This window comes from Oryctolagus cuniculus, chromosome 8 (genome assembly GCF_051225735.1).
Source record: "Oryctolagus cuniculus isolate XC-2025 breed Fujian yellow rabbit chromosome 8, ASM5122573v1, whole genome shotgun sequence".
NCBI classification, from domain to species: domain Eukaryota; kingdom Metazoa; phylum Chordata; class Mammalia; order Lagomorpha; family Leporidae; genus Oryctolagus; species Oryctolagus cuniculus.
Window position 1 is genome coordinate 127,195,337 of NC_142874.1, and position 27,869 is coordinate 127,223,205.

Sequence of the window (27,869 nt, forward strand, 5' to 3'; positions counted from 1 at the left end):
GGGTTGTTGTAAATATTACATAAGATGAAATGTGCCATAACCTAAACAGAAATCTTGGAATTTTTTAAGCTCTAAAAAGCCTTAGAATTACCTAAAACAGAAGCATTATTAATAGTCTTAATGAACTATATGTAAATAACAAAATTAATGTAAAAATATAATTTTAGAACAGCTCCAAAAATGCTGATACTAAGAAATCTCCTTTTGTGCTATAAATTTACACATCCATTCAAATCAACTAGTCTATGTTTATCTCACAAATGAATACTCTGTCAGTCCGATCAATTACCATAATATCCTTGGTGATCAACTCAGTACCAACATCTTCCTTCAGGCTTCTTTAGCAGTTCTCATTCCTAGTTTCTAATTCACTGATATTAAGCCACTCACTATATATTTCTCATACTTTTTTTTTCCATTTACATGTGTCTGAGTGCTTGCTCTTACATGCCTATCTATTTTCATTGAGCACAATGATGCTTCATGTATTATAGTTATTATCATACATGACATTCCTAAGTACAATACTGGTAATAATAATATGTACCTAGGAAGATGTGAATCATTAGACAAACCTACCTGTTAGTCATCATTAGAAAACCTACAATCTACATATTTATTTCTGCAAATTTCCATCATGCAATTCTTGTGATGATTCATACTTTTAAAAAAGCAAAGAAATTGGATCAAGAGATATGTTACGTTACTATGAATGACAGTTTTTAACTACAAATGATAGGTCTTAATAGAGAAGATTTTCATACTTTAGATTAGTGGTTTTCTAATAGAAAACTCAAGGAATCTTGATCTTTCCTTATTCATATGTAGCTCTCCAGCAGAAATTCTATCCAATTAAAGTGAACAGAAATACTAATATTGAGGAGTGAGAAGGACTTTAATAATAATAGTTTTACTAACTTTCAGTTCTGATCTATGCCATTTTCTTACGACAAAACAACCATTTTGAAGTTAATGTATTCAAAGACATACTACAAAGATGCTTCCACTCTACGACTATGGTCCTAAAATTTAAAAGCATACAGATTTTGTAAAACCTTGAGCAGACCTTAACTTACATAAATTTCATATGACTGGGCAAATATTCCAAAATGTTTAACCAAAATCGATGCAGTTTTCACTTATAAATGTGTTGGGTTACAGATAACCAAAGAGATATATGCAAAAAGTACCAAGATTGACAGGACTACATTGGCCAGTCAAGCTTATAAACCAAGCCATTTACCAGAGGGTCCAAAAATAGGAGGCATTTTATGTCACTAAACAACCAGAACATTTGTCTCATAAATTTTCCATTGAGCTAACCTGAACTCGCTAGAAACATAAGCATCTTTTCATATATGCCTCTCTTTGAGACAACCTAGACTCCTATCTGTGGAGTACATCAGAGGTAGAAACATAACTTTATAAAGACAATACAATAAATGACAATATTCAGTCCTTTCTTTTCCATCTAATATATATTGGCATTGTTTCAGTTTGAGGGAAAAATATGTTAGTGTTCATTGAATTACATGCTCCTCAAAATGTATAAGAAATCTAACATATGAGGCCGGCACCGTGGCTCAATAGGCTAATCCTCCACCTTGCGGGCGCCGGCACACCAGGTTCTAGTCCCGGTCGGGGCGCCAGATTCTGTCCCGGTTGCCCCTCTTCCAGGCCAGCTCTCTGCTATGGCCAGGGAGTGCAGTGGAGGATGGCCCAAGTGCTTGGGCCCTGCACCCCATGGGAGACCAGGATAAGTACCTGGCTCCTGCCATCAGATCAGCGTGGTGTGCCGGCTGCAGCGGCGGCCATTGGAGGGTGAACCAACAGCAAAGGAAGACCTTCCTCTCTCTGTCTCTCTCTCTCACTGTCCACTCTGCCTGTCAAAAATAAAATTTAAAAAAAATTAAAAAAAAAGAAATCTAACATATGAATTCCAAGATGGCTGAAAATTCAAACATTACTCTCTGATCCAGGCTATGTTTAAAACACAATGTTTAGCTGATTTAATGAAAATCATTTTCACCAGGTTTCCATCCATAAAGGAATTAAGATCCAAGGTTTAACAAAAATGGAATCAACATTATAGAGCTATAATTTGTATTTCAAGTGATTTGAAGATACCTTATAAAAATTACTGATGATTTTACTTTCCACAACTGGAAAAAAATATAGATAAATAAACTCTATATATTCAAGATATCAACACTCATGTATGGGTTCAATTCTTGGGTCCAGCCATTCAATCCTTGGGATGCAGCAGAGAAGGTTCAAGTAATTGGATTCCTGCCACGCACAAGGGATACCTAAATTGAGTTCTCAGCTCTCAGATTCAGTCCTGGTCCAGCCCTGTGCGTTGTTAGAATTGAGGGGTGAACAAGAGGATGAAAACTGCTTCTTTCTAAAAAAAAAAAAAAAAAAAAAAAAAAAAAAAAAAAGATTTATTTATTTATTTGAAAGTCAGAATTACACAGAGAGAGGAGAGGCAGAGAGAGAGAGAGAGAGATGTCTTCCATCACTGGTTCACTCCCCAATTGGCCACAACGGTTGGAGCTGCGCTGATCTGAAGCCAGGAGCCAGGAGCTTCTTCCAGGTCTCCCACGTGGGTACAGGGGCCCAAGGACTTGGGCCATCTTCTACTGTTTCCCAGGCCATAGCCGAGAGCTGTATCGGAAGCTGAGCAGCCAGGTTATATGGGATGTCGGCACTTCAGACCAGGGTATTAACCCTCTGCGCCACAGCACCGGCCCCAACTGCTTCTTTCTTTTTCTCTCTCCTCTTCCCTCCTCTCCTCTCTCCTCCCCTCCTCTCCTATCCCCTCCTCACCTCTCTCTCCTTTACTCCACTCTCTCTCCTCCCCTTCCCTCCCCTCTCTTCCATTCCTCTCCTCTCCTCTCCTCTTCTCTCTTCTCCTCCTCTCCCTTCCCCTCCCCTCTTCTCTATCTCTAATTCTCTCCCTGACTCTGAAAACCTTTTAAAACTTAAAAAACAAAGAATTCCCATACATTTGTGACAGTAATTCTAAATATCTGGATTTCTTATATAAAAAAATTAGTTGGAGAGGAATATCTTAAACAACACTATATTATTGTCACTACACTAAAGTCTTTTTTTTTTTTTTTTTTTTTTTGGACAGGCAGAGTTAGACAGTGAGAGAGGGAGAGACAGAGAGAAAGGTTTTCCTTTTTTCCTTTTTCCGGTTTCCGTTGGTTCACCCCCCAAGCGGCCGCTATGGCCGGCGTGATGCAGCCCGCGCACTGCGCCAATCTGAAGCCAGGAGCCAGGTGCTTCCTCCTGGTCTCCCATGCGGGTGCAAGGCCCAAGGACCTGGGCCATCCTCCACTGCCTTCCCGGGCTACAGCAGAGAGCTGGACTGGAAGAGGAACAACAGGGACAGAATCCGGTGCCCCGACTGGGACTAGAACCTGGTGTGCCAGCGCCACAGGCAGAGGATTAGCCTAGTGAGCCCCAGCGCTGGCCATACACTAAAGTCTTAAAAAGTAAATAAAGTCTTATGCTTTAGGAAAGAGAAATTATTGAGAGAAGTGATTGCAATTATATTCTAAAAAATTTTCTGCTCTCTCATGTGGTAGTTAGATCTTTAGGACTTGTACTTTATTTTGAAAATGTTCAAAGGACAATCTCTTGTATTTTTTTGTTTCTCTATATAACCACATTTCTAGATTTGATAAGGTTTCTGATTTTTTTTTTTTGACTGGTAGAGTAATAGACAGTGAGAGAGAGAGACAGAGACAAAGTCTTCCTTCCGTTGGTTCACTCCTCAAATGGCCACTATAGCTGGCGCTGTGCCAATCCGAAGCCAGGAGCCAGGTGCTTCCTCCTTGTCTCCCATGTGGATGCAGGGGCCCAAGCACTTGGGCCATCCTCCACTGCCTTCCCGGGCCACAGCAGAGAGCTGGACTGGAAGAGGAGTAACCGGGACTAGAACTCCGTGCCCATATGGATGCTGGTGCCACAAGCAAAGGATTAACCAAGTGAGCCACGGCGCTGGCCATGGTTTCTGTTTCTTAAAAACATAGATTCATTGATACTTAAGTCTTCTTCATTTGGTAACTATTGTAATGACTCATAGGTGATTTTAGTACCATAAATAATCATATTACTTAAAAGAATATGCAAACTTCAAAAAAATCTTACATGAAATAAAAATCTTTTAATACTACTTTCCATTTACATATTGGACTTTTATTATCTATTTGAGAGGCAGAGAGACATAAAAAGATAGACAAATAGCTCCCAGCCACTGCTGTGGTTATTTTGGGCTAGGCCAAAATTAGGATGGGCACTCAATACAGAACTCCCACATGAGCAGCAGTAACCCAATTATTTGAACCTTTACCACTGTCTTCCCAGGTCTATATTAGCAGGAAGCTAGAGTCAGAAATCAGAGGCAAAAACTGAACCCAGGTACTCCAAAGTGGGTGTGGGCATCATTTTTTTAAATTTTATTTTGAAAGTTATACAATAGAATCACGGGGACACAGTAAATGCATGATAATTACAACACAATTCTCACCAATTCTTATATTAATATGGAATTAATACAAAGAAAACAGATTTGATGTAGTTCATAGACATTATTCTAAGAATATAATGATTCTGTCTCTCTCTTTCTCTCTCCCCTCTGCCTGTGTCTCCCCCACCTTCCTCTCCCTCTCCCTCACTCTTTCATTGTTAATGTGCATCTTAACCATTAAGGCTAAATTTTAGCCCTCCTTCCTCTCTTGTAATTTTTGAAGTATCCTAATATACTCAAAATATCCAAGAAACTTGATTGAAAAATATCTATAATCTGTAGGAGAGTTTTGTAAACTGGCCAAACATAAAACCAATCCATAATAGCTTTCATAAGATTAAATGCTAAAAATAACAAAATATAAAATTTTAATTAAGTACTATATAATAGTAACAAAATAATAAAATACAAAAAATGAGCACAAATCATACAAAATCTATATGAATAAAACTGTAATACATAACTGAACAAGTAAAAGAATAATAGAAATATATGTTCCCGAAATGAAATACTCATTATTTTAATCACATCAAAATTCTGTCCAAATTAAACTGTCAATCAGTACAAGCCTTCAATTTATGATAAAAATTTTATTTCCTATCCAATAAGTAGTGTCATGACACAGAACTATCTTTAAAATTTAGAAAGTGATACTAGGCAAAACCACTTGATATTGAAAATAGTTAGCATGGACAAGATTCTGTTTACTTATTTGAAGGATAAAACTGGATACAATTATGTTAAAGATTCTTTTCAAGCTGAAATTTTCCTGAATCTACTATTATCAACTGCACTCTGTCTCCAGACACACATAGAACAATATAATTCTGTCATGCCTATTCCTTGTAGTTGTAAGTATGTTCCCTGGTGTTCACTTTGGCAGCACATATATTAAAATAGTATGTTCCCTGTACCTTACTGACCAATTATTTCTTCAAAGACAAAAGTCAGTCACTGCTAACCATATTCAAAATATATTCTTCTATTTTCCATAGGATTCTCTGTTTCTCTTAGGAAATAAGACACCGTAACACTACAGCTCTCCTAAAATGCACCACCATATTTCACAGTCTTTTCATCAGAGATGCCAGTTAACTTGTTCACATACTTATCTTCTAAAAACATCTTTTAAGTTGCACGTTCTTCTGCAAACTCATGTCCCTGTTTCTCTTCTCAAAACTTTGTTGAAAATTTGGTATACCTCTTGTTTCCACCTCTTTATCTCCCTAATTCAATCCAACCGGGATTCCCTTTCTCTCCATCTCACTAAACTCAACAAAGACTACACTGTTGCCAAATCTGATGATCACTTGTTCCTTGAAACTCTCATGCTTACTCTCCTTCCCTCCTTGAACCTTTTCTTTTGTGGGTTTCTATATTATCCTCTCTCTAGGTTCTCTTCCTCTTCACTAGCTGCTTTCCCTGTTATCTTTGTAGATTCCTCATTATATACAGAACCTAAATACAGGAAGTCTCCATGACATCCTCCCAAGCTGATCCTCTCTTCCCCATCTCTCTCCAAATTTTGTCTTTGTAGCTATGTTTTCCCTACACCTATCTTATCCAAAACCCCCATTTAAAGCCAACTACATTGATGACCCTTAAAAGATAAGATCTAAATCAACCCAGCTGTTCAACCTTAACCTCTAAACTAATGGGGGCGGGCATTTTTTTAGCAGATATTAAAACTGCTTCCTAATTGGTTGCTTTGCTTCCAATATAATCTCCCTATAATCTGTATTCTGCACAGTAGCTACAGTGATCTTTTAAAAATAAAAATTAAAGTACATCATTTATCATTCAATGAAATATTTCATTGTGGTTTTGAATTGCATTTCCCTGATGATTAGTGATTTTGAGCCCTTTTTCCTATACTTGTTAGCCTCTGGTATGTCTTCTTGTGGGAAACATCCATTCAGGTCATTTAGTCATATCTTATTTAAGTCTTTAAGGGGTTCTTGGTTTTTTTGTGTTTTTTTTTTTTTTTTTGCTGCTATTGGATTCGTGAGTCAGTTATATATTCTAGATATTAATCATTTGTGAGATGAATGGTTTGAAATATTTTCTCCCATTCTGTAAGGTTATATTTCCACTCTTGATCATTTCCTTTCATGTACAGAAGCTTCTAAGTTTGAAAAATTTTCTAATTTTTGCTTTTGCTGAAGATTCTGGGAGGCAGATGGTGATAGCTCAAGTAGGTAGGTCTCTGCCACTCAGATGGGAGACCTGGATTGAGATCCAAACTCTCAACCCCAGCCCAGCCTAATCCAGGTTATTATGGCATTTAGGGTATGAACCTACAGATAAAAGCTGTGTGTGTGTGTGTGTGTGTGTGTGAGAGAGAGAGAGAGAGAGAGAGAGAATGAATCTGTCTTCTCTCTATTAAAGAAAGACAGTTTTTTTAAAAGGTTTGGTTATGTAGCCATGTATCAATGTAGCCATCCAATCTTGGCTTTTCTTTGTTGGGAGACTTTTTAGTACTGACTCATTACTTGTTTTTGGCCTTCTAAATTTTTCCAGGTCTGCACAGTTCAATTTTGTATGTTAAATATGCCAAGAAATTTTCACTGGGTGAGTGGGGGGCTCTCCAGATGGCATTGTGCAGTGGGATCATCAGTGGGGGGTTACACAACATAAGGTGAGCTCTTCCTCCAGGGCAATGCAGCAGTGAGGTGACCTAGTGGCTTTCCAAATGGCTCAGGGCTTGTGAAGTCTGCAGGATTCTCCATCAGCAAATGCTTCAGATATTCATGGATGAGTTAAGACAGCAGGGGTCTCTTGCCTACCTATTCCCTGCCCAGCAAAGTCATTCTTGGTTCAGGATTGACTTTGAGAAACAGAAAAGTAAATGCCATGTACTTAGTTCTCTTTTTTTACAAGGTTATATATCTCCATGTTCTAAGATGTAACTGTCACATTCTCACTATACTTTGCAGCTTTTCCTCAAATATTCTGAAGAAATACCTGGCCTTTTTTCTTTATTTTTGGTCATTTCTTATGGAGAGAAGTGCTCCAGGCTCCTCTAGTCAGCCATCTTGATTACATCACCCAATTAAATCAATCTGACAGGGCAGATGTTTGGCCTAGTTAAGATGCTGCTTGGAATGACCATAGCCCATGATGGAGCGCCTGGGTTCAAGTCCAGCCTCAGCTCTTGATTCCAGCTTCCTGCTAATGTGTACCCTGGAAGACAGCAGGTAATTATGGCTCAAGTACTTGAGTCCTTGCTACCCATGTGGGAGACCTGGATTGAATTCTGGACTTCTAGCTTTGTCCCGGCCCAGCCCTGGCTATTACAAGCATTTGTGGAGGGAATCAGCAAACAAAAGCTCGCTTGATTTTTCTCTCCCTCTGTGTGTGTGTGTATGTGTGTGTGCCTCTCAAAATTTTAAAAATTAGCAGGATGTTTTTTAAATCAATCTGACATATTGAATTTTTAGGCTTTAAAATTATGTTTCAGCACCAAATAGTCTTTTTTAGGGGTAGGGGGTGCTGTTTCTGAAAATTCTTGTGTGCTTGTTTGACATTGTTTTTTGAGTTGGTATCTGTTTCCTCCTGAAGTTCTCTTTGGATCTGCCTGGTATGCTCCTTTATTTGTATTATCAATTTTTTATGGGCTTATTTGGGCCACTTGTCTATGGACTCACATGATGGAAGGCAAGATGTTCTTAAGTCTTATAGGCTGAAAGTCAGGCAGCAGGCATTCTGTTTCTCCATACTAAAACCTCAGAAAATTTCTTCTGGCTTCCTATTTTCAATCCACTGCATTAGCCCAACCTCAGAAGAAATGAAACTTCATCCTCTTCCTCCTTTCCAAATCCTTTTTGGCCTCTGTAGGGCCACAGAAACTCACTCATCTAAGTTCATGTCAATTTTATTCTGGTTATTCACAAAAAGCTATTCCAAAGGCCCCATGTAATTATTTATTTGCACAAGATTCTCAGACAAATCTCTAGGTTCTTGCCTGATCCATTGGAGAGAAAGTTCCTCATCACTTCCTTGCTTCCCTGACTCCTATAATGTCTGATCTATGTGTCTCCAGGTTAAGCAGATACATTGGAATTGCGAATGGAAGAAAAATATGGTACAATTTACTCATCATCTTTCCAGAAACCCCCTCCATGCACTCTATTTATCTTACCCCTCCCTACTTGGAAAACTTTAACTTATGCACTTTCTCCCTTGCTTACTTTACTTGGATCATAGCTTTATTTTTCTCCTTCAAATATATAAATCTCATTCTTACCTAATATTCTTACTTGTTTCTTCTTCTTTTTCTCATTTTTTTAAATTCATATTTATTGATTTACTTTGTGCCAGGTACACCACATTAGATGCCAGGGACACTAACAGTAAATAAGATGGTCCCTGCCCTCACAGTTTACATTTCCACAGTTAAAGTGCATCTCAGGTATTCAGATGGCAATTCTGCCACTTCCCCTTTATAGCAGAATCACATAACACAGTACAGCTACCAACCAGAGTTATAAAATGTTAGAGCTCACTCAACAAAAACTTTGGTATCATTTGTCCAGGTCTTGTTTTATAGAAAAGAAGCTGAAGTGGTGAGCATTTAAACCCAGAATTCATGTTCTAATACCAAGTTCGGTGCCTTTCCCATTTTCAGTCTTCTCACAAAATAGCATTCAGATTTTCTTTTGGTCTTGCTTTTGTTAAATATCAGCATTCAGATCCTGGTAACCTACTTATGCAGCTGTTTTCTGCTAGACAAAGACCTTATAATCTAAACTCCATTAAATAAATGTACATGCTATCCCATCCAATACTTTGTGACAAAGCAGAGGGATCAGGATCACCAAAGTCCTGACATCTGGGACAGCTGCATGCCATCACAATTCAAGAGAGCAAGAACCGTGTGCCTTCAGGGAGTGCATCTGCCTGCCTGCCAAGTCCTTACTTCCCTATACTTGAGATTTTTCAGTGCTCCTGAATTGCTAGGGAGTAGCTACTTTGTTGCTCATAAGTGAGCTTGTTTTCTTGATCTAGCTTGTCCTAGCCTGTGCCATTGACTAGAAGGAATGCAAGTATAAATTGTAGGGGTACTATCTTTCAGGCTGACAAATACACATCCTGTCAGTTGTGAACACATCCTTAAATGCCCCAATGTGCCAGGCACTATACTATTCCGGACACTGATGACACAATGAGAAAGTCTCTGAAATCAAGAGTAGTAGTAGTTGTACTGAAAATTCTAGTGCCCACGGCGGGGGGAGACCAAATCAGGAATGGGTGCTGGGGATTGGGCAAGGAGTTTTCTTAAAATCCCACAGATGAAAAGAGAAAACTGCTTTCATATGAGCAGAGAGAATGCCCCATCTGCAAGGACAGTGAGAGCCAGGAAATGAACTACTAGTGTTCCTGAGGTTTGGGGGGCTCAACGCAATTATTCTCTTTACCAGCATTGATTTTTGAAATGCTGGTTGTCCAGAATGAAAAAGAAAAAAACTTAGCCCCCTTCAGTCATTACTCATAACTGTATTTACTCTTGTCACATTGCTGATCCTGCAATGGAGTGGACTTGGTAGTTTGGAAAGTTCCTTAACACATAAATTGCTTTTTAAACTCATAGCCTAGCAGAAGGCCTAATTTGAAAAACAAATTTGAAAGGAAAAATTACAGTTTGAGGGAGAAACAGAGAGTGAGAGAGCTTCCATCCGCTGGTTTATCACCAGATGGCCAGGGCTGGGTCAGGTAGAAGCCAATAGCAAGGAAAATTTATCCAGGTCTCCCATGTGGGTGGCAGGTTCCACTGCTTTCCCAGGCTTATCAGCAGGGAACTGGATCAAAAGTGAAACAGTTAGGACTTGAACCAGTGCCCATACGGGATGCTGGCATTGGAGGCAGAGGCTTAACCAGCTGCACCACAATGCCAGCCCCGAAAGCAATCTTGAAAACCAAGAATGTGTAATTTTCTCCTATAGAACCAGTAAGATTTTGACTTTTAACCAAATTTACATGTCCAATCACAGGTAAAAGGAATGAAATACAGTAAAGGCATCTTTTAAAATGCTGCTTAAAATAGATTTTTAAAACATTTCCTTTAATATGAATTTTCTGCTTTAATATGCATCACTTCCGCTAGTATGGACAAGTAATGTAGACATTGTTTAGAATATACTGTGATTACTTTAGCATAATTTTAAGAGTTAGGTTGTTTTGTCAATGTTGATATTTTTAGGACTATGTACTATACTTTATGACCCAAGTTTCTGACTTAAAAGTCTTGCTTAAAGCCCTATTCTCAACTTACTAGCAGGTGGCCTTGAACAAGCCAACCTATCAGAACCCTGGGTCCACATCCACACACTGAAGACAATGCAACCCATCCCACCTGCTTCCCAGTGTTCCTGTACAAATCCACAAGGTCAATGTGGGTGAACTTTTCTAACTATAAAGTACTATAAAATGACAATTACAGATAAGTCCACCACCAAAATAATATTCATGCCCATAATCAAAAGCTTTTAAACAAAACAGCTTCAAGTCGTCAGTTAAGCAAATGAAGACTATAATACATCCTATGTCCCAAGCCTACTTAATCTATCATTTTTAGGTTGACTTAATTCCTTTTAAGGGGGAAAAATCTGAGTTTATTTGTTAGTGTTTATACAAACAAGCTGCAACCACTAATTCAAAAATAGGAGGATTTTTCCCCCAATAAGAGTGTATTTAATGGGACTGTCTCTGAATAAGAATTCCATACAGCAGAATATATATTTTAACACATGAAAGCAAGGAAAGAATATTTTACATTATATGGAACTCCAAGTGATTCAATCAAGTTACCCTTCCAACCAAATAATTATTTTTTACGTTTATTACAAACATCGCAGTCACTTCAGGGTGTGCCAACAATCATACTTAGTATCAACACTTAGTAGTGTGAGGCACACTTGACTGTTTCCAGAGATAGATGAAATAGCTTTCATTTCAGAGGACCTCCTGTGAATGAATTACTGTCTCCTTTTTAATGTTTCAACTAACCATTCCATGGCCTCATCCAGGCCAGTGCCTTTGGTTGCTGATGTTTTGAATATTTGTCACTTGCGAACCTTTAAGGCAGGTAACCCAAGTGAATTTGCCATCTCTGAGGGAGTCATGGCCTGCTCCATGTCCTGCTTCTTTGCAAACACCACTAAAATGGCTTTTCTCAGCTCTTCTTCCTCCAACATAGCAACTAATTCTGATTTGGAAATTCCAATTCGGCCTCAGTCACAACTGTCCACTGCATAAATGACTGCATCTGTATTTGAATAGTAACATCTCCAGTATGGCCTGATACTTGCCTGTCCTCCTAAATCCTGGACTTAGAATTTAAGGTTTTTGTACATCACTGTCTCTACATTAAGTCCAGTGGTAGGAATAGTGGTAACGACTTCTCCAACCTGTAATCTATACAAAATTGTGTTTTTTTTCCCTGCTCCATCTGGTCCCAAAATTAAAATCCTCATTCCCGGGTTCCAAAAAGACTGGAAAAAATACTCGAGAAAAAGCCACCTATGAGGAACCGCCTGTCTGTACTCGCCCAATCGTTCGAGAGAGGCCCCAGCTTCAGCAGCGACTTCTATTCCAGCCTTGGCGGCGCCGCCTCCGCTCACTTGGGCCTTCATTTGCCGCTTCCAGGCGTTTTCTACGAAAGCCTGCTGCGCCAGGAACTTCCACGTTGGACTCCTCTCCATCTTCTCTTAATTGTCAATTTTACATCTTTCAGGTTTCAAATGTCAATTCTTCAAAGAGGCTTAACTTGAGAACTTACATACTACATCTCATTATTTTACATTCTTTATATCACTTAATAATATTTCACATTATCATATTTATAGTTATTTCTTCCTCTGTTATCTGTTTTCTTCATTAAACCACTAAGGAAGTATGACTCAATAAATCTTGTTCATAGTTGTACTTCAAAAGGTATTTACTGACTAAATAAGCACATTCCAATTCCTTTGGATAAGGAAAAAGCATAAATGAACTCTTCTCAATTCCAACAATAAGTCATTGTTTATAAAGCCTGTCTCTGCCTGAGTAAAAGCAACAAGAACAAAACTGATTGACTAGAGATGTGTAAAGGCCCAACTATAGGAAATCATCTGTTAGGTTAGGCAGTCAGGGGTGCAGCTGAAAAACTGATTGTTACAAAAAATTTCTCCGTAAGATTTCCATGTACCCCCCACTTTTAAATTTACAAAAGCATGTAATTGAAAACATGCGAAAATTAGATTTGCAGTACAAGCATTAAAGAAGCCTGACATAGTACAAAAATATAGTACAAAAACTTCTCATTCAGGGAACATTTCTATTAGGTTTCATGGCATTTATATTCAATAAAAGGTTACACATAGAAGAAAAACAAACTCAGTGATCCCTTGAATATTCTGCCCTATCATGCTATTCCCCTTGACCTGGGAAAGCTTAAGACTGTAAATTGGATGATGTTAAGGAATCATTTAATTCCTGTGAGACAGAGAGGAGCAAAAGAGAATCTATTGATAATTACTCAAGCTGAGTAATGGATGCATGTTACTATTCTTTATGCTACTATATATATTTGAAGTTTTCCAAAATGAAAATTTAAAATGAGAAAAAATTAAACATAAGACACTTTCAATTTTACTTTTTAACAGATGAATGAAACATTTCATGGATCTAAACTGAGAAGACAGTATGTCAAATCTCATGTTGTCCAAGTAAGGTATGTACAATAGACTGAAAGGCACAAGGAATAAACTTTTTCCCTTCATTTACATGTCTCATATGCTACAGGATAATTTTTGCTTGACATACAACTAACGGGTTGAAATACATTTTAATTTGGGGCCTCAAAACCCTTGGTACTACAGCAATCAGCATTTGGCCTAGGGATCACAATGCCAGTTGGGTTGCTACATCCCATGCCAGAGTGCCTGAGTTTCAAGCAAACTAACATAATTACAATCCCAATAAGCAGTGTCAAAGTCTGGATGGGCAAAACTATGAGCCTAGGTGGGGAGCATACACTTTAGGGAAACAATACAGGCTAACACAAACTCTGCCTGGGCAGAAAGATTCCCTCAAGTAGGCATGTTCAGCTTTGTCTTTTGTTTAATAAGCTCAGTGATATGAACTATCAACCTCTTTTGTGCATTACATGTGCCAGGTTGCTCCTTCCTATTTACCATCAGGATCATTAACTATTAAATGTTATAAGCAAAGTTCTGTGATTGATGCTGTATGGGAGCGAAAAAAAATTAAGCCTCCTGGGAGTATAATAATTGTCCTTATCACCTTGTAAAAACTCAACTCAGGATAGATTAAATATAGCAGCATACACTAAACATTCTATTTTAAATGATTCTTTAGTGTTATCAGTATTAATAAGTTCTCAAGAGGAAAGCAGAGGTAAAATTTCTCTGGGAAGATGAGATGGCAATTATAATGGATTAACAAACAATTTATGCAGTGGGAGTCATTCTTCAAATGTAGTAATTCTATATCCAAATAGGAAAAATTACATGAAATCTAAGCAAAAAGTTTGAGTCTGAATGCTATACAATAATCATCACTTTAAAAAAACTGTGTCTATTTGGAAATAAGGAGCATTAAACCAATGTCTATGTACTTAATTTTACCTTAATTCTCTCTGGTTATAACCTTTTTTTATTCTTTTTTCTTTTTATGGATTTTTTAATGTTTTTATTTATTCATATAAAGACAAGAGATCTCATGCATTTCATAAATACAGTTTTAAGAACATAATGATGCCTTCCATCCTCCCTCCCGCCCATATTCTCACCCTACCTCCTCCTTCCTTTCTTGTTTTTCTTTATTTCATTTTATTTTACTTATTCAAAATGTAGAGTTACCAAGAGAGAGACAGAGACAGAGACGGAGAGAGAAAGAAAGATCTTCCATCTGTTGGTTCACTCCTTAGGTGGCCACAATGGTTAGTGCTGAGCCAAGCCAAAGCCAGGATCCAGGAGCTTCATCCTGTTCTCTCACATGGGTGCAGGGACCCAAACACTTGGGCCATCCTCTGTTGCTTTCCCAAGGACATCAGCAGGGAGCTGGATGGGAAATGGAGCAGCCAGGGCTCAAACTGGCATTGCAGGCAGCAGCTTAACCCATTATACCACAATGCTGACACCCTTATATTTAATTTTTGTGATGGCATAATTTTAGTTTATAATCACAAGCTTAATTCTCCACTAAATTAAGGCTTCAATGAGTATTAAGTAGAAAGACCACTGTTCCTCAGGAATATAGACAAGGGTTAGAAAAAATAATAGCATCTCAAAATATGAATTATACTCACACACATTACTTTTCTTAGTACTTCATGTATTAGTTACCACAAATCAACAAAAATGTATGATATTTGTCTTTTTACACTAAGCATAATGGTCTCCAATTGCATCCATTTTTTTGCAAGAAACAGGATTTAATTATTTTTTATTATTCCATCATATATAAATACCACATTTTTCTTCATCCAGTCATCATTTGATGGACATCTGGGTTGCTCTATTGTGAATTGAGCTGCTATAAACATGAGGGTACAGATAACTCTTTCATATGCTGATTTCAGGAGGGGGTGGATGGATCATCTGGTAGATTTTCAGATTCCTGAGGAATCTCCACACTGTCTTTCATTATGGTGGCACTAGTTTACATTCCCACCAACAGTGTATTAAGGTACCTTTTTCTCCATATCCTTACCAGTATTTGTTAATTTTGGATTTTTGGATGATAGCCATTCTAACTGGGATGAGGTGAAACCTCATTGTGGTTTTCATTTGCATTTCCCTGATGGCTAGTGATCCTGAACATTTTTTCATGTGTCTATTGGTCATATGTATTTTATCCTTTGAAAAATGCCTATTCATATCCTTAGCCCATTTCTTAACTAGATTCATTGTTTTGTTGTTGCTGCTAAGTTTCATGAGCTCCTAATATATTCTGGATAATAATTCTTTACAGATGTATAGTTCATTAATATTTTCTCATTATTCTGTAGGTTGCCTTTTTATTTTGTTGTTGTTTTCTTTGTTATGTAGAAGCTTCATAGCTTGAAGTTATCCCATTTGTCTATTTTGGCTTTGATTGCCCTGTTTCTGGGGTCTTATTCAAGAAATCATTGGCTACGCCAATGTCTTGCAGGATTTCCCCTATATTTAGCAAGTTGATGGGTTCCGGTTTAGGCTTATATCCTTGATCCACTGTAAGTTGATTTTTGTACAGGTATAAAGTAGGGGTCTTATTTCATACTTCTGTATGTAAAGATCCAATTTACCCAACACAATTTATTGAAGAGACTGTCCTTTCCCCCAGGAGTAATTTTAGCTTGCTTGTCAAAGTTTAGTCAGTTGTAGATGCATGGATTAATTTCTGGAATTCTAATCTGTTCCATTAGTCTACATGTCTATTTTTGTGCCACTATCTATCAGGCCATTTTGATTACAACTGCCTTGTAATATGTCTAGAAATCTGGTAATGTGATATCTCAGCCTTTGTTTTTGCTATTTAAGATAGCTTTATCCATTCAGGGTCTCTTGTGTTTCCATTTGAATTTTAGGGTAATTTTTCTAGATCTGAGAAGAAATACCCTTGGTATTTTGATTGGAATCATATTTAATCTGTAAATTATTTTAGGTAATATGAATATTTTGATGATATTAAAATCTTCCAATCCATGAATAAGGAAGATTTTTCCATTTTGTGTGTGTCTTCTATTTCTTTCCTTAATATTTTGAAATTTCCATTGTAGAGATCTTTTACATCCTTGGTTAAATTTATCTGAAGGTATCTAAATTTTTTTAGCTATTGTGAATGGGACTGATCTTACAAGTTTTTTCTCAGCCATGGCATGGTTTGCATATACAATGCTATTGATTTTTGTGTGTTGATTTTATAACCTTCAACCTTGCCAAATTCTCTTATGAGTTCTGATGGACCCTTAGTGGAGTTTTTTGGCTTCCCTATGTATAGGATCATGTCATTTGCAAACAGGAATAAATTGACTTCCTCCTTTTCCTTTGGCACCCCTTTGACTTCTTTTTCTTGCCTAATGGCTCTGGCTAAATTTTCCACAACTATATTGAGTAGTAATGGTAAAAGTGGGCATCCTTTACTTGTTCTGGATCTGAGTGGAAATGCTTCTAGCTTTCCCCCCATTCAATATGATGCTGGCTATGAGTCTGTCATATAGTGCCTTGATTGTGTTTAAATATGTTCCTTCTATCCCTAATTTGCCTAAGGATTTTATCCCAAAAGGATGTTGTATTTGGTTATATTCTTGAGATACAACTGGAAAGTCTTCTGGATATACTTAAAAATAGGATAAAATATTTAGATCATTGTATTTGGAGAAGCAGATTTTATTAATGTGTAATTTAACAGTGGTTGTAAATACTTCATTTATATTAGCTCATTCAACATGAAAACAATCCTGAATAACTTGTGTATATTAGTTCCATATTTTATAATCATGTATAGTTCACATATATTTCCCATCTTTCAGACACTAAAGCAAAAGATAGGCTAAGTATTTGCCAGGCATATAAGAACACCAGCTATGACCTTGGAAAGATGCCTAACACATTTAGTAAATAATAAAGCTATAATATGAACCCAAATGGTTTTACCTAAATTACTGTATCAACTTCTCTAACCTTCAGCCTTTGCTCCTATTCCACGAATATCAATTCTCCACAGAGCAGCCAAAATGAGATGCAAAAGTATGTTGTTCCCTGTATAATGTCTCCGACAGTTTCCCACAAATTCCAAGCTCCCTATTGTAATACACTTGACCCTACCTGACCTGGTCCTTGCCTCTCTCTCTACCTGACCTCATCTCACTATCATCTTCACTCACAAATTTATAATATACACTGATCTGCTACTATTTCCCCACTAAAACAATTAGCGTGTACCCACCACAGGGCTGTCAATGTAAAAGCTGCACTGAGTAAAGTTAAACAGACAAGGAAGACTTTCTTCAAGGCTATTTTTGCAATAAGGGAGAGATGGCAGAACCCTTAACTCTGCTGAAACAGAGGGAGGCAGGGTTTTTAAATGCATGGGTGGAAAGGAAGAACTTAGGCCATATGTAGGTAGGATTTTTAAATGCTTGGGTAAGAGGAATAGCTTAGGCTTTACCCAAAGGAAAACAGATATCTGTTTCTTAATAACAAGAGGTGGTTTTACAACTTCTGACAAGTTACCCACTGAAGTTATCTTCCCACCCTCCCAGAGAAACCAGGAAGTAGGAAGGTCATCTCCTTTGATGGTTACAGTTCAAAAAGATAGCTTTCAGGTCCTCAGGAAAGTCATTTTTGTGATTGTAAAGTGACAAGATAGTCTTCAAAGATTCACATATAACTCCAAAGAAAAGAGAAAGGAATTCACAACTGCAAGTTTTGTGACGTAAATGCTCTAAGAAAAGACAGAGGAGAGCCAAGAGTCAGGAAGAAGCCAACCTAAGATATAACGATGCTGAAGGAACTATTGAAGCCATCTTGATCAGGGCTTTTGCAGTGATGTTTCTTGTTCCTGGAATGTTCCTCTCCCAGTTCTTAGCATGACTCCCTCCTTGTCATTAAGGTCTCACTTCAAAGAGGCATTCTCTCCTACTGGAATATAAATAGCATGGGTAGGAGCAGGACCTTGTGGTCTGTCGGGCATATTATCTGGACTAACAGACATTTATTAAGGGAATTAATTAATGGCAACATAAGAATGGGAAGAAAAATTTCCTGTGGTAAAGAATTACAGACATTTGTTACATAGAACTAAAGATTATTTTGTGAATCAGGATAAAGTAAAATTAAAATAATTTTTAGTTCACATTTTCAGTGAAAAAGAGCATCATATGACCTTAATGACATCAGAATTAGATTCCAAATGTCTATATTTAGTTTGGTTTTAGATTGTTATTTGACCCAGGAGATAAGTTCAGAGTGACACCTGTGGTTGGACAAAATGTTTAAAATAAACAGTTATATGATATGTCCTTTTATGTTCCATAAGGAACAAGAAGGACTGTCCCTACAAATCAGATAAATTAGAATTATACCTGTGAGAAATGTAAGAGCAAATAAGAAGTGAGAACAATTAATAAATTGACATTAAATTGCTAACAATTTAATATTATATAAAGGAAATAAAAAGTTGTGCATTTATAGCCCCCTAAGGAAGAGCACTAAGTACCCATGCACCTTAAAGCATAAAGTGATAAAGGGTAATATAGAAAGCAGCTAATTCATTTATTGTAAATTATCTTGGAAAATTGCAATAGTAAGACATGATTACTCAGAAAATATTGGATCTTGGCCATGGTTTCTGTTTTTGTTGATGAGTGTTTCAAAGGCTTGAAAGTTGATGTTTATAGGCTTCTCCTTGAGTTACATAGAGATCCAGGATTGTTGTGTATTTTCAAGCATACAAATACAGAGACATGCCTATGAAAAGGTAAAGAGGCACAGAGACAGAGTAGAGTATAAATGAGTCTGTTAATAGGAATTATTCCCTTTTAAAACTTCTGGCTTACACATTTGAATCTTCAAGTCAGAATTACAAATGAAAGAAATCTAGCCTAACGTTTCTGCTCTCATTTCTGATTCCCAAGAGGTGAGAGACAACTGGCACACTATTATAAATTATGCCTCCATTAAAAGAAAGCCAAGATAATACAATACTCACTCATTTTACCTATTACTTTATTATTTTCTATTGGCCCTTCCTATAGAGTCCACAGTGGATTCATAACACATAAATACATTTCATAAGAAATAATTTTCCAAAGCACTCTGAGACTTTGAAAATACCTCTTCTCATATATGCATTATCTATATGATGCTTATAATCTATAGTGATATTTGCAATAACCCAATAAACAAGATTATCATTTTAGAGTTAAGGAGGCTTAGGTATGGAGAATGCAAACAGCTTGCTCTAGTCAAGGAGTTGGCAAATGCTAAATCTAAACTATAAATCCAGTTCCCCTGAGTTTAAATCACACTCTTTCAGGGGTGGGGAACATCTGGCTTACAGGCCATTTAAAGCCTGCAAATTCATTTAGTCTGGACTTACCAAGTTAATCACAGCCAGCACTCAAAAATCAAAAAATCTACGGCAGGCTAATTTTTAAGTTGCTAATTTTGTATGGCCTGTGAATGGCATTAAAAATGTACAAATGGGGGCTGGTGCTATGGCATAGCAGGTTAAAGCCCTGGCCTGAAGCGCTGGCATCCCATATGGGCACAGGTTCTAGTCCCAGCTGCTCCTCTTCCAATCCAACTCTATGCTATGGCCTGGGATAGCAGTAGAAGATGGCTCAAGTCCTTGGCCCCCTGCACCCACGTGGGAGACCTGGAAGAAGCTCCTGACTCCTGGCTTCAGAACGATGCAGCTCCAGCCATTGTGACCAACTGGGGAGTGAACCAGTGGATGGAAGACCCTTTTCTTTGTCTCTACCTCTCTGTGTAACTCTGTCTTTCAAAATAAATAAAATTAATCTTTTTTTAAAAAAAGGCCAAATGGGCCTTGGCAAAAAAATAGGTTCACTCCTGCTTATACTATGTCCATCCAGTGCCATTTTTGTTCCCTTGGGAAGTACTGAGAGAGTAATGAAGCGAAGCATAATTCTACCTTGTTATTATCTTAACATTTACCTGTTATTTAGAAACTATACATCTCTCCCACTAAGAGTAATAGAGTTCAGTAATAAAAGCACAATTTATTTGTCTGTTTATGTTTTGCAGCCGAGCCAAAGGGAAAGTGATAATACATGCTGTGCTGAAGTTTAAATCTTTTTATAAAAATAATGCAGCAAAATATTGGGATAGTATTGAAACCATTTTATATCAGAAGCTAAAGGGTGAAACTGGGTCTTTGCTTATAGATTCTTCCACATTTAAATTTTCAGGTAAGACTATATATAATACAGAATTATTTTCATCTTTTAATTTTAATATGATATTTTGTTTTGTAAAGACAGTATTCCTGTCTTTAAATATCATTTAACATACAATGATAGTAGCCTTAACCTTTAAATATCATTTAACATACAATGATAGTAGCCTTAACCTTTCTGTGTGTCATGATGCCTCCCTCAGTTCTATTTGTCTCAAGAATCTAGACTCAAATTCCAGAATTGCTAGAGCTACATTAACATTCAAATTACTTCTTTTATATACCTTTAATGGATCTTATCTCTCTCACTCTCATGTATAATCTAATTCTTAATCTTAGTCATCTAACATTATTGTGAAAGACAGTCTCTAAAAGATGAAAATAATGAATGTCTCTCAAATCTTGATCAACGGGTGGCCAATAGTATACACAGCTAAGTTGGGCTATCAGTATTTTGCTACAACAAAAATGGCCAAGGACAAAATACTACTTCTACCCTTACAAGAAGGACTAAAATATTTGGGGGGAAAATTTTTAGACCAACTGTTCATTTTCATGAAACATCAGAAAGATCAAAAACAAAACTTGAGCATGCTTCCCCTAAATAAGAAGCCATTATGTTGCTGAAACATGACTCTTCCTGGGTTATTAGATGCCTTTCTTCTCACACAAATTACTCTATATGTGGTAACCGCAAAGGAAAGGAGATAGAGAAATTAATTCTCAAATTTGTTGAGAACTTGTCTCCAAAGATATATTTTTAAAATTTATTTGCTGAAATATGAACTCAAATATAAATGTGTAATATCACATTGTATTCCTAATATTCCTCTAAAAATTATGCACAATCCCAGAGAAAGAGACATTTTGGGGCCCATTCCCAGATTTGTGTTTTTTCTCAATAATTTCACTTGTTATAATGCCACCCTAAAATTTTATGAAAGATCAGTGACTGTTATGCATAGCACCTTAACAACAGATGGTGTTTTGGTATTGTCTTAACCTCTGTGTTGTTTACAAGTCCTTAACTCCTCCCTCTTTATCCTTCATAGAAGCTAAATGCCTCAAAGAACTAACCAGAGGGTCACAGATGCAGGTTCGACCCAGCAGCTAACAGGGTCGGTTTTCCAAAATCACACTGAGACACCTGGCTCACATTCAAGGCAGCTGTCAGTGTGACAAATCTTCACGGGTCACCACATAAACCGATCTATGCCTCATGGATCCATTTGGCCATGGGTGGGGGTCGGGGGGGAGTGAAAAGCTTACTTAGGCAGTCAAGGTTGCTGTTCACACCTTATTGAACAGCCTGCCCTACTTATGTTGTCTCGCTATTTCTGTTACTTAACACCAGTGCATACGTATGCCAAGGTTGTGGATTTCATTTCACACAACTGCTTAACATAGAGGAAGAAGTCACTGCCTCCTACAACAGTGGCTTAGACATCATTGGCCAGAACTATTAGCATCAATGAATTATGAATGCAGTACTATATTACTATGCATATAAAGAGGTGACATGCATCACCTTAACATCACAGGTTCCACTGTGAGACATCTGAGATTTCAATTCCAAGTGTAACTTTGGAAAAATTACTTTAACATTTCTGCACCACAGTCTACCATCTACCATCTCATCCTAAAAATGATGATGATAATTTAAGAAGTATTTCATTTGGTTCATTGCAAGAATTTCAAAGACTAGTACATAAAAACCACTTTAAAAAACAGGATCTATTATTTTTCACTTTATGTTTCTGTGTGGGAGCAAACTGTTGAAATCCATACTTAATGTATACTAAGCTGATCTTCTGTATATTAAGATAATCGAAAATGAATCTTGATGTGAATGGAAGGGGAGAGGGAGTGGGAAAGGGGAGGGTTGTGGGTGGGAGGGACGGTATCGGGGGGAAGCCATTGTAATCCATAAGTCGTACTTTGGAAATTTATATGCATTAAATAAAAGTTTAAAAAAAAAAAATACAGCCAAAAAAAAAAAAAAACAGGATTGGTACAAAGTAAGGATTACTAGTTTTGAGGGTTTTATCAGGATAAAAAACACACTCAAATGTATATCCTGTGGACTGTGGATTTACAAAGAGAGCTGCTTAGATGAATCACTGATATATATAACATAAAGGAAAAGAGGGGGGAGAGAGGGAGGAGAGAGGGGGAGAGAGGGAGGAGAAGAGGGAGGGGGAGAGAGAGAGAAAGGGAAGTATTGTTTTTATAAACAATCCTTCCCCTAACCTCTCTCTAAAGTCAGGCTGCTCTATGGGTGAGGGGAAGGAAGTGGATGATTCCCCAAAGCTCTAGCACAGCAGCAATCATTCCTTTTCTCCACTTCCAAGTCCCCATAGAAAATAAATCACTTTATCCAGCAGAGCCTTAGTTTCTTCATCTCTGAAAAGATTACCGTGCTTCGTTCCCTAAGAATAAATGAGCACATGTATCTAAAGCACTTAGCACAGTGCCTGGCATAGAGCATGTATTCAATAAATACTAACCAAGAATATTTTCTGAGCCATGACAGTTATTCTTCTGACAACTGAGTATTTGGATGATCACTCCAGAGTCAACTAGTCTTAAGTCTTAAAAACATGTATGTTTTTTATATATGGATTTAAAACAGGGCAATAAGAAAACTAAAGAGATTTTATAAGCCTAAGGGATGAAGTAAATCAGGGAAAAAAATTATTGCTCTTGTAGAAATAAATATTAATCAAGTAAAATATCCATTAACATTTCAGCACTTAATAACTATACCTACTTCAGGCAAATTGTTTTAAATAATTTTTGGTTAATATTGACATAACTAGAAAAACGATGTAGGCAATCTATTATTGGCTTAATCTGTGTATTCATTATTTTTTAAAATTTATTTATTTATTTGAAAGTTAGAGTTACACAGAGAGAAGGAGAGGCAGAGAGAGAGGTCTTCCATTCACTGGTTCACTCCCCGATTGGCCTCAATGGCCAGAGCTGTGCCGATCCAAAGCCAGGAGCCAGGAGCTTCCTCCGGGTCTCCCACGTGGGTGCAGGGGCCCAAAGACTTGAGCCATCTTCTACTGCTATCCCAGACCACAGCAGAGAGCTGGATCAGAAAAGGAGCAGCCAGGTCTCGAACTGGTGCCAATATGGGATGCCAGTGCCTCAGGCCAGGGCGTTAACCCACTGTGCCACAGCACCAGCCCCTATTCATTATTAAATAAATATTAGTTAAACATTGATCAGGTCCCAGAAAATTGTGATAAAAGATACCTTGCTAATTCTTTTTTGTTTATGCCCATATTAAATTCATTTTCTATTCCTATGCACATATCAATGATTCTTAATTATGTAAAAACATTTTGGATTGATTTTTTAAATTATTTATTTATTTATTTATTTGAAAGGCAGAGTTACAGAAAGGCAGAGGCAGAGAGTGAGAGAAAGGTCTTCCATCTGCTGGTTCATTCTCCAAATGGCTGCAACAACTGGAGCTGGGCCAATCCAAGGACAGGAGCCAGGAGCTTCTTCCGGGTCTCCCACATGAGTGCAGGAGACCAAGGACCTGCGCCATCTTCCTCTGCTTTCGAAGGCCATAGCAGAGAGCTGGATCAGAAGTGGAGCAGCCAGGACTCGAACTGGTGCCCACTTGGGATGCCAGCTCTGGAGGCAGAGGCTTTACCCGCTACACCACAGCGCTGGCCCCAGTTTGATATTTTTTCATTGCCATGAATGATCAAGACTACAAATCTTAGGAATTTATAGTACGTGTATCCTCTATAATTGCCATGCATGTTAAATCATTTATCCCAGGTCAGTAGCAAAATCAAGAATAATGAAAGTGGGTTACTATTTTCTGCTCCAGAGCAAAATGCATGAAACAAATTAGTCATTGCACCATGAACTTTTTCAAAGATAAAGAAAATATTGTCCCTCTCAGCAAAAAGCTTAAGTGCACTTATGTTCACACTAACAATTAGTGTATATGAGATAAAAGGCACGATTAATATCATCAGTTAACAAATGTACTTTAAGCTTTTCTAGTGTAAACCATGCGATGTGGATTGGTACTGGTAAAACAAAACAGTCACTGAAAGTTGATACATTTATGATAATAGCTGAAACTGTCAACAATACTTCCAAAGTCCCATGTTCCTCAGCCTACAGATCTCTATAACCCAGTCACTATTCTTAGCCAAATTTCCCAGTTAAAGTCAAGTTCTTTGACACAGCACTTACAGAAGCCCATCTTTTCCTTTAGAGCATTTCTCTCAGATTCTAATGATAAATTTCCTAAGGAGATCATTTGATTGTTGACTGTCTCTCCCATTAGATAATAATCTATGTGACAACAAGGGTTATGTTGACTTTTGCTCACCATTATATCTTCAGAGCCCAGCACAGGGCCTGGCAGGCTGTAGTAAATAGCTTGTGGATAAATTAATGAATTTTATAATATCAATGCTGCATCTAACAGCCAGGATAGAAGGGAAGAATATCAACTCTCAACTAAAGTCCCATATGAGAATTAAGCCCTAAGGAAGATGGCATGGGTGACTATATTATCAGTTATTTCAAATATGATACATAGTGAGACATATTCTGGATGCATACAAGAGAAATTCAGTCATTTCCCAGAATGGTTGCCCTGGAGCTTAATTCTCTTCCAGAATCCCAATTTGGAAATCATGGCAACTGAAGCACATGTGTGCTACTGTAGTCATTGCTATCTCCATATTTAAGATGTAAATGAATCCTAAATCCTTTATCCTCAATTATTTAGATCCATGAATATTATGTGTAATTTCATTTTCCAATTACTCCTAAATCCCATAAAAGATGACAACTCTGCTACCTTTCAAGGTACTAACAAAATCAGTATTGCTCAAGGGTGTTATTCAGGGAAGGATCAATGTTTTTTTATTCATACTTTAAAAATAAAAGACATGGGGCCGGCACTGTGGTATAGTGGGTAAAAGGTGCCGCCTGCAGTGCCGGCATCCCATATGGGGGCCAGTTCGAGACCCGGCTGCTCCACTTTTGATCTCGCTCTCTGCTATGGCCTGGGAAAGCAGTAGAAGATGGCCCACGTCCTTGGGCCCCTGCACCCACGTAGGAACTCTTGGCTCCTGGCTTAGGATTGACACAGCTCCGGCCGTTGTGGACAATTGAGAAGTGAACCAGCAGATGGAAGACTTTCTTTCTCTCTCTCTCTCTCTCTCTCTCTCTGCCTCTCCTTCTCTCTCTGTGTAACTCTGACTTTCAAACAAATAAATAAATCTTAAAAAAATAAATAAATAAAATAATTTTATTTGGAAGAGTTACAGAGAGAGGGAAAGAGAAAGAAAGAGATTTTCCATCTGCTGACTCACTCATCAAATGACTCCATCAGCCTGGGGCTAGGCCAGGCAGAAGCCAGGTGCCAGGAACTTCATCCAAACTTCCCATGTTTGTAGCAGGGGCCCAAACGCTTGGGCTATCTTCTGATGTTCTCCTAGGCACATTAGCAGGGAGCTGGATTGGCAGACAGAGTGGCCAGGACTCAAAGCAGCATCACTATGGGATGCCAGCATTGAAGGCAGTGGCTTAACCTGCTGAGCCACAATGTGGGCTCTTCTCCATTCATTCTAAATTCATTAGATGAGAAGACTTTCAAATTCACTATTTAGCATGAAACCTAAAAACATCATTGATAGTACAGTTTTTCTTTGTGCATGAAAGATTTATTTCCTGAAAAATCTCTTGTATGAAAAATTCCTTAACCTAATCCCATTGCTTTTGATGGGAAAAGTCATTCTGTGTTCCCAAACTCCCAAATTTATACCCACTATATTTGCTTATTTTTTAAAGATTTATGTATTTATTTGAAAGTCAAGAGTTACACAGAGAGAGGAGAGGAGCAGAGAGATACAGACAGACAGAGAAGTTCACTGGTTCACTTCTGGGTTGGCCTCAACAACCGGAGCTCAGACGATCCAAAGCCAGGAGCCAGGAGCTTCTTCCGAGTCTCCCACGTGGGTGCAGGGGCCATCTTCTACTGCTATCCCAAGCCATAGCAGAGTGTTGGTTCAGTAGTGGAGTAGCCGAGACTCGAACTGCTGTCCATATGGGATGCCCGCACTGCAGGCGGCAGCTTTACCCGCCACACCACAGTTTCGGCCCCAATACCCACTATATTTATACAATACCACATCCCTTTACAATAAATAATCACATCAATCATTAACACAAGTTACATAATCACTTTCAGCTTCATTAACTAATTTTTAACTGTTTACATGATCTTGTTAAGCTATTTTATGACAACAATCAAAACAGCACATATATACAGTATTTAATGTTCATGTGATTCAAATTTTTAAGAAAAAGATGAAGTAGAGCAATGCAAGTGATACCTCACACAAGTGGACTTGACAGCATCCTGTACTTTATCATCACTGCCATCAACTATTAAGACAACAGCAAAGAAAAGATAACATTAGAGTATGTGCACCAAACACAAAACTGCAAAGATGACCACATGATAGCTCCCTCCCGCAAGCTCTGGAAGGAAAAATCCAGTTCTGTTCTTGTAAAAGCAAAGATATGCCTCACATGTTAAAGCAAGAGTTTCAAATGAAATACCTTATAAAGTCTAATGCTCATAAATTATATATATATATATATATTTAAAAGTATGATTCATTTGTTTTAAAAATAATAATTTCTCACACAAAAACACCTCATTTATGATGATACACTCAACCTAGCAAACTGTGTAGGCATGAAAAATATTTTAAATACTTACTTTAAACCTTAATTTAAGTAAAATTCCAAATTATATAGAAATAGTAGAAAGAATAATACCAAGAAAATTCCTAGACAAGAGTAATAGTCCTGTCTCTGTATCAAGAGTTTTAGTAGAAGATTGAAGCTTGACCCAGTACTCATTGGTGAGCTTTTGACCAACACTACAATATGAATTATATTAGTAGAACACATCTTTTCCACGTGGCAGAATCCTGAGACAATGGTTGGCTTAACTGTATCATGCTTCAAGAAATTGAACCAACTAATCACTCTTTGATAAATACTAGCAGGTGTTTTTTTAAAAGCATTCTATTTCCCAGAGTGTGCTTTCTTTACTAAGAACCAATCTTCAGGCCAGCTCTGCAGCTCACTAGGCTAATCCTCCACCTGCGGCGCTGGTACTCTTGGTTCTAGTCCCAGTTGGGGCGCCGGTTCTGTCCCGGTGGCTCTTCTTCCAGTCCAGCTCTCTGCTGTGGCCCAGGAAGACAGTGGAGGATGGCCCAAGTACTTGGGCCCTGCACCCGCATGGGAGACCAGGAGGAAACACCTGGCTTCTGGCTTCGGATCGGCACAGCGCACCATTTGAGGGGTGAACCAACGGAAGGAAGAGCTTTTTGTCTCTCTCTCTCTCTCACTGTCTAAC

At 37.8% G+C, this 27,869-nt stretch overlaps 1 protein-coding gene and 1 pseudogene across 1 annotated transcript in view; one reads left to right on the forward strand and one right to left on the reverse strand.

Moving 5' to 3' along the window:
* LOC100344752 (transmembrane protease serine 11C-like) overlaps positions 1-27,869 on the forward strand; it is a 62,037-nt gene that overhangs the window by 16,511 nt on the left and 17,657 nt on the right. The window contains exons 4-5 of the mRNA XM_089302704.1: positions 13,186-13,253; positions 20,299-20,462. Coding sequence (XP_089158830.1) covers positions 13,186-13,253; positions 20,299-20,462 — 232 coding nt within the window. The remainder of the gene's footprint in view (positions 1-13,185; positions 13,254-20,298; positions 20,463-27,869) is intronic.
* Positions 11,437-12,240, reverse strand: LOC149125161 (ADP-ribosylation factor-like protein 1; annotated as a pseudogene).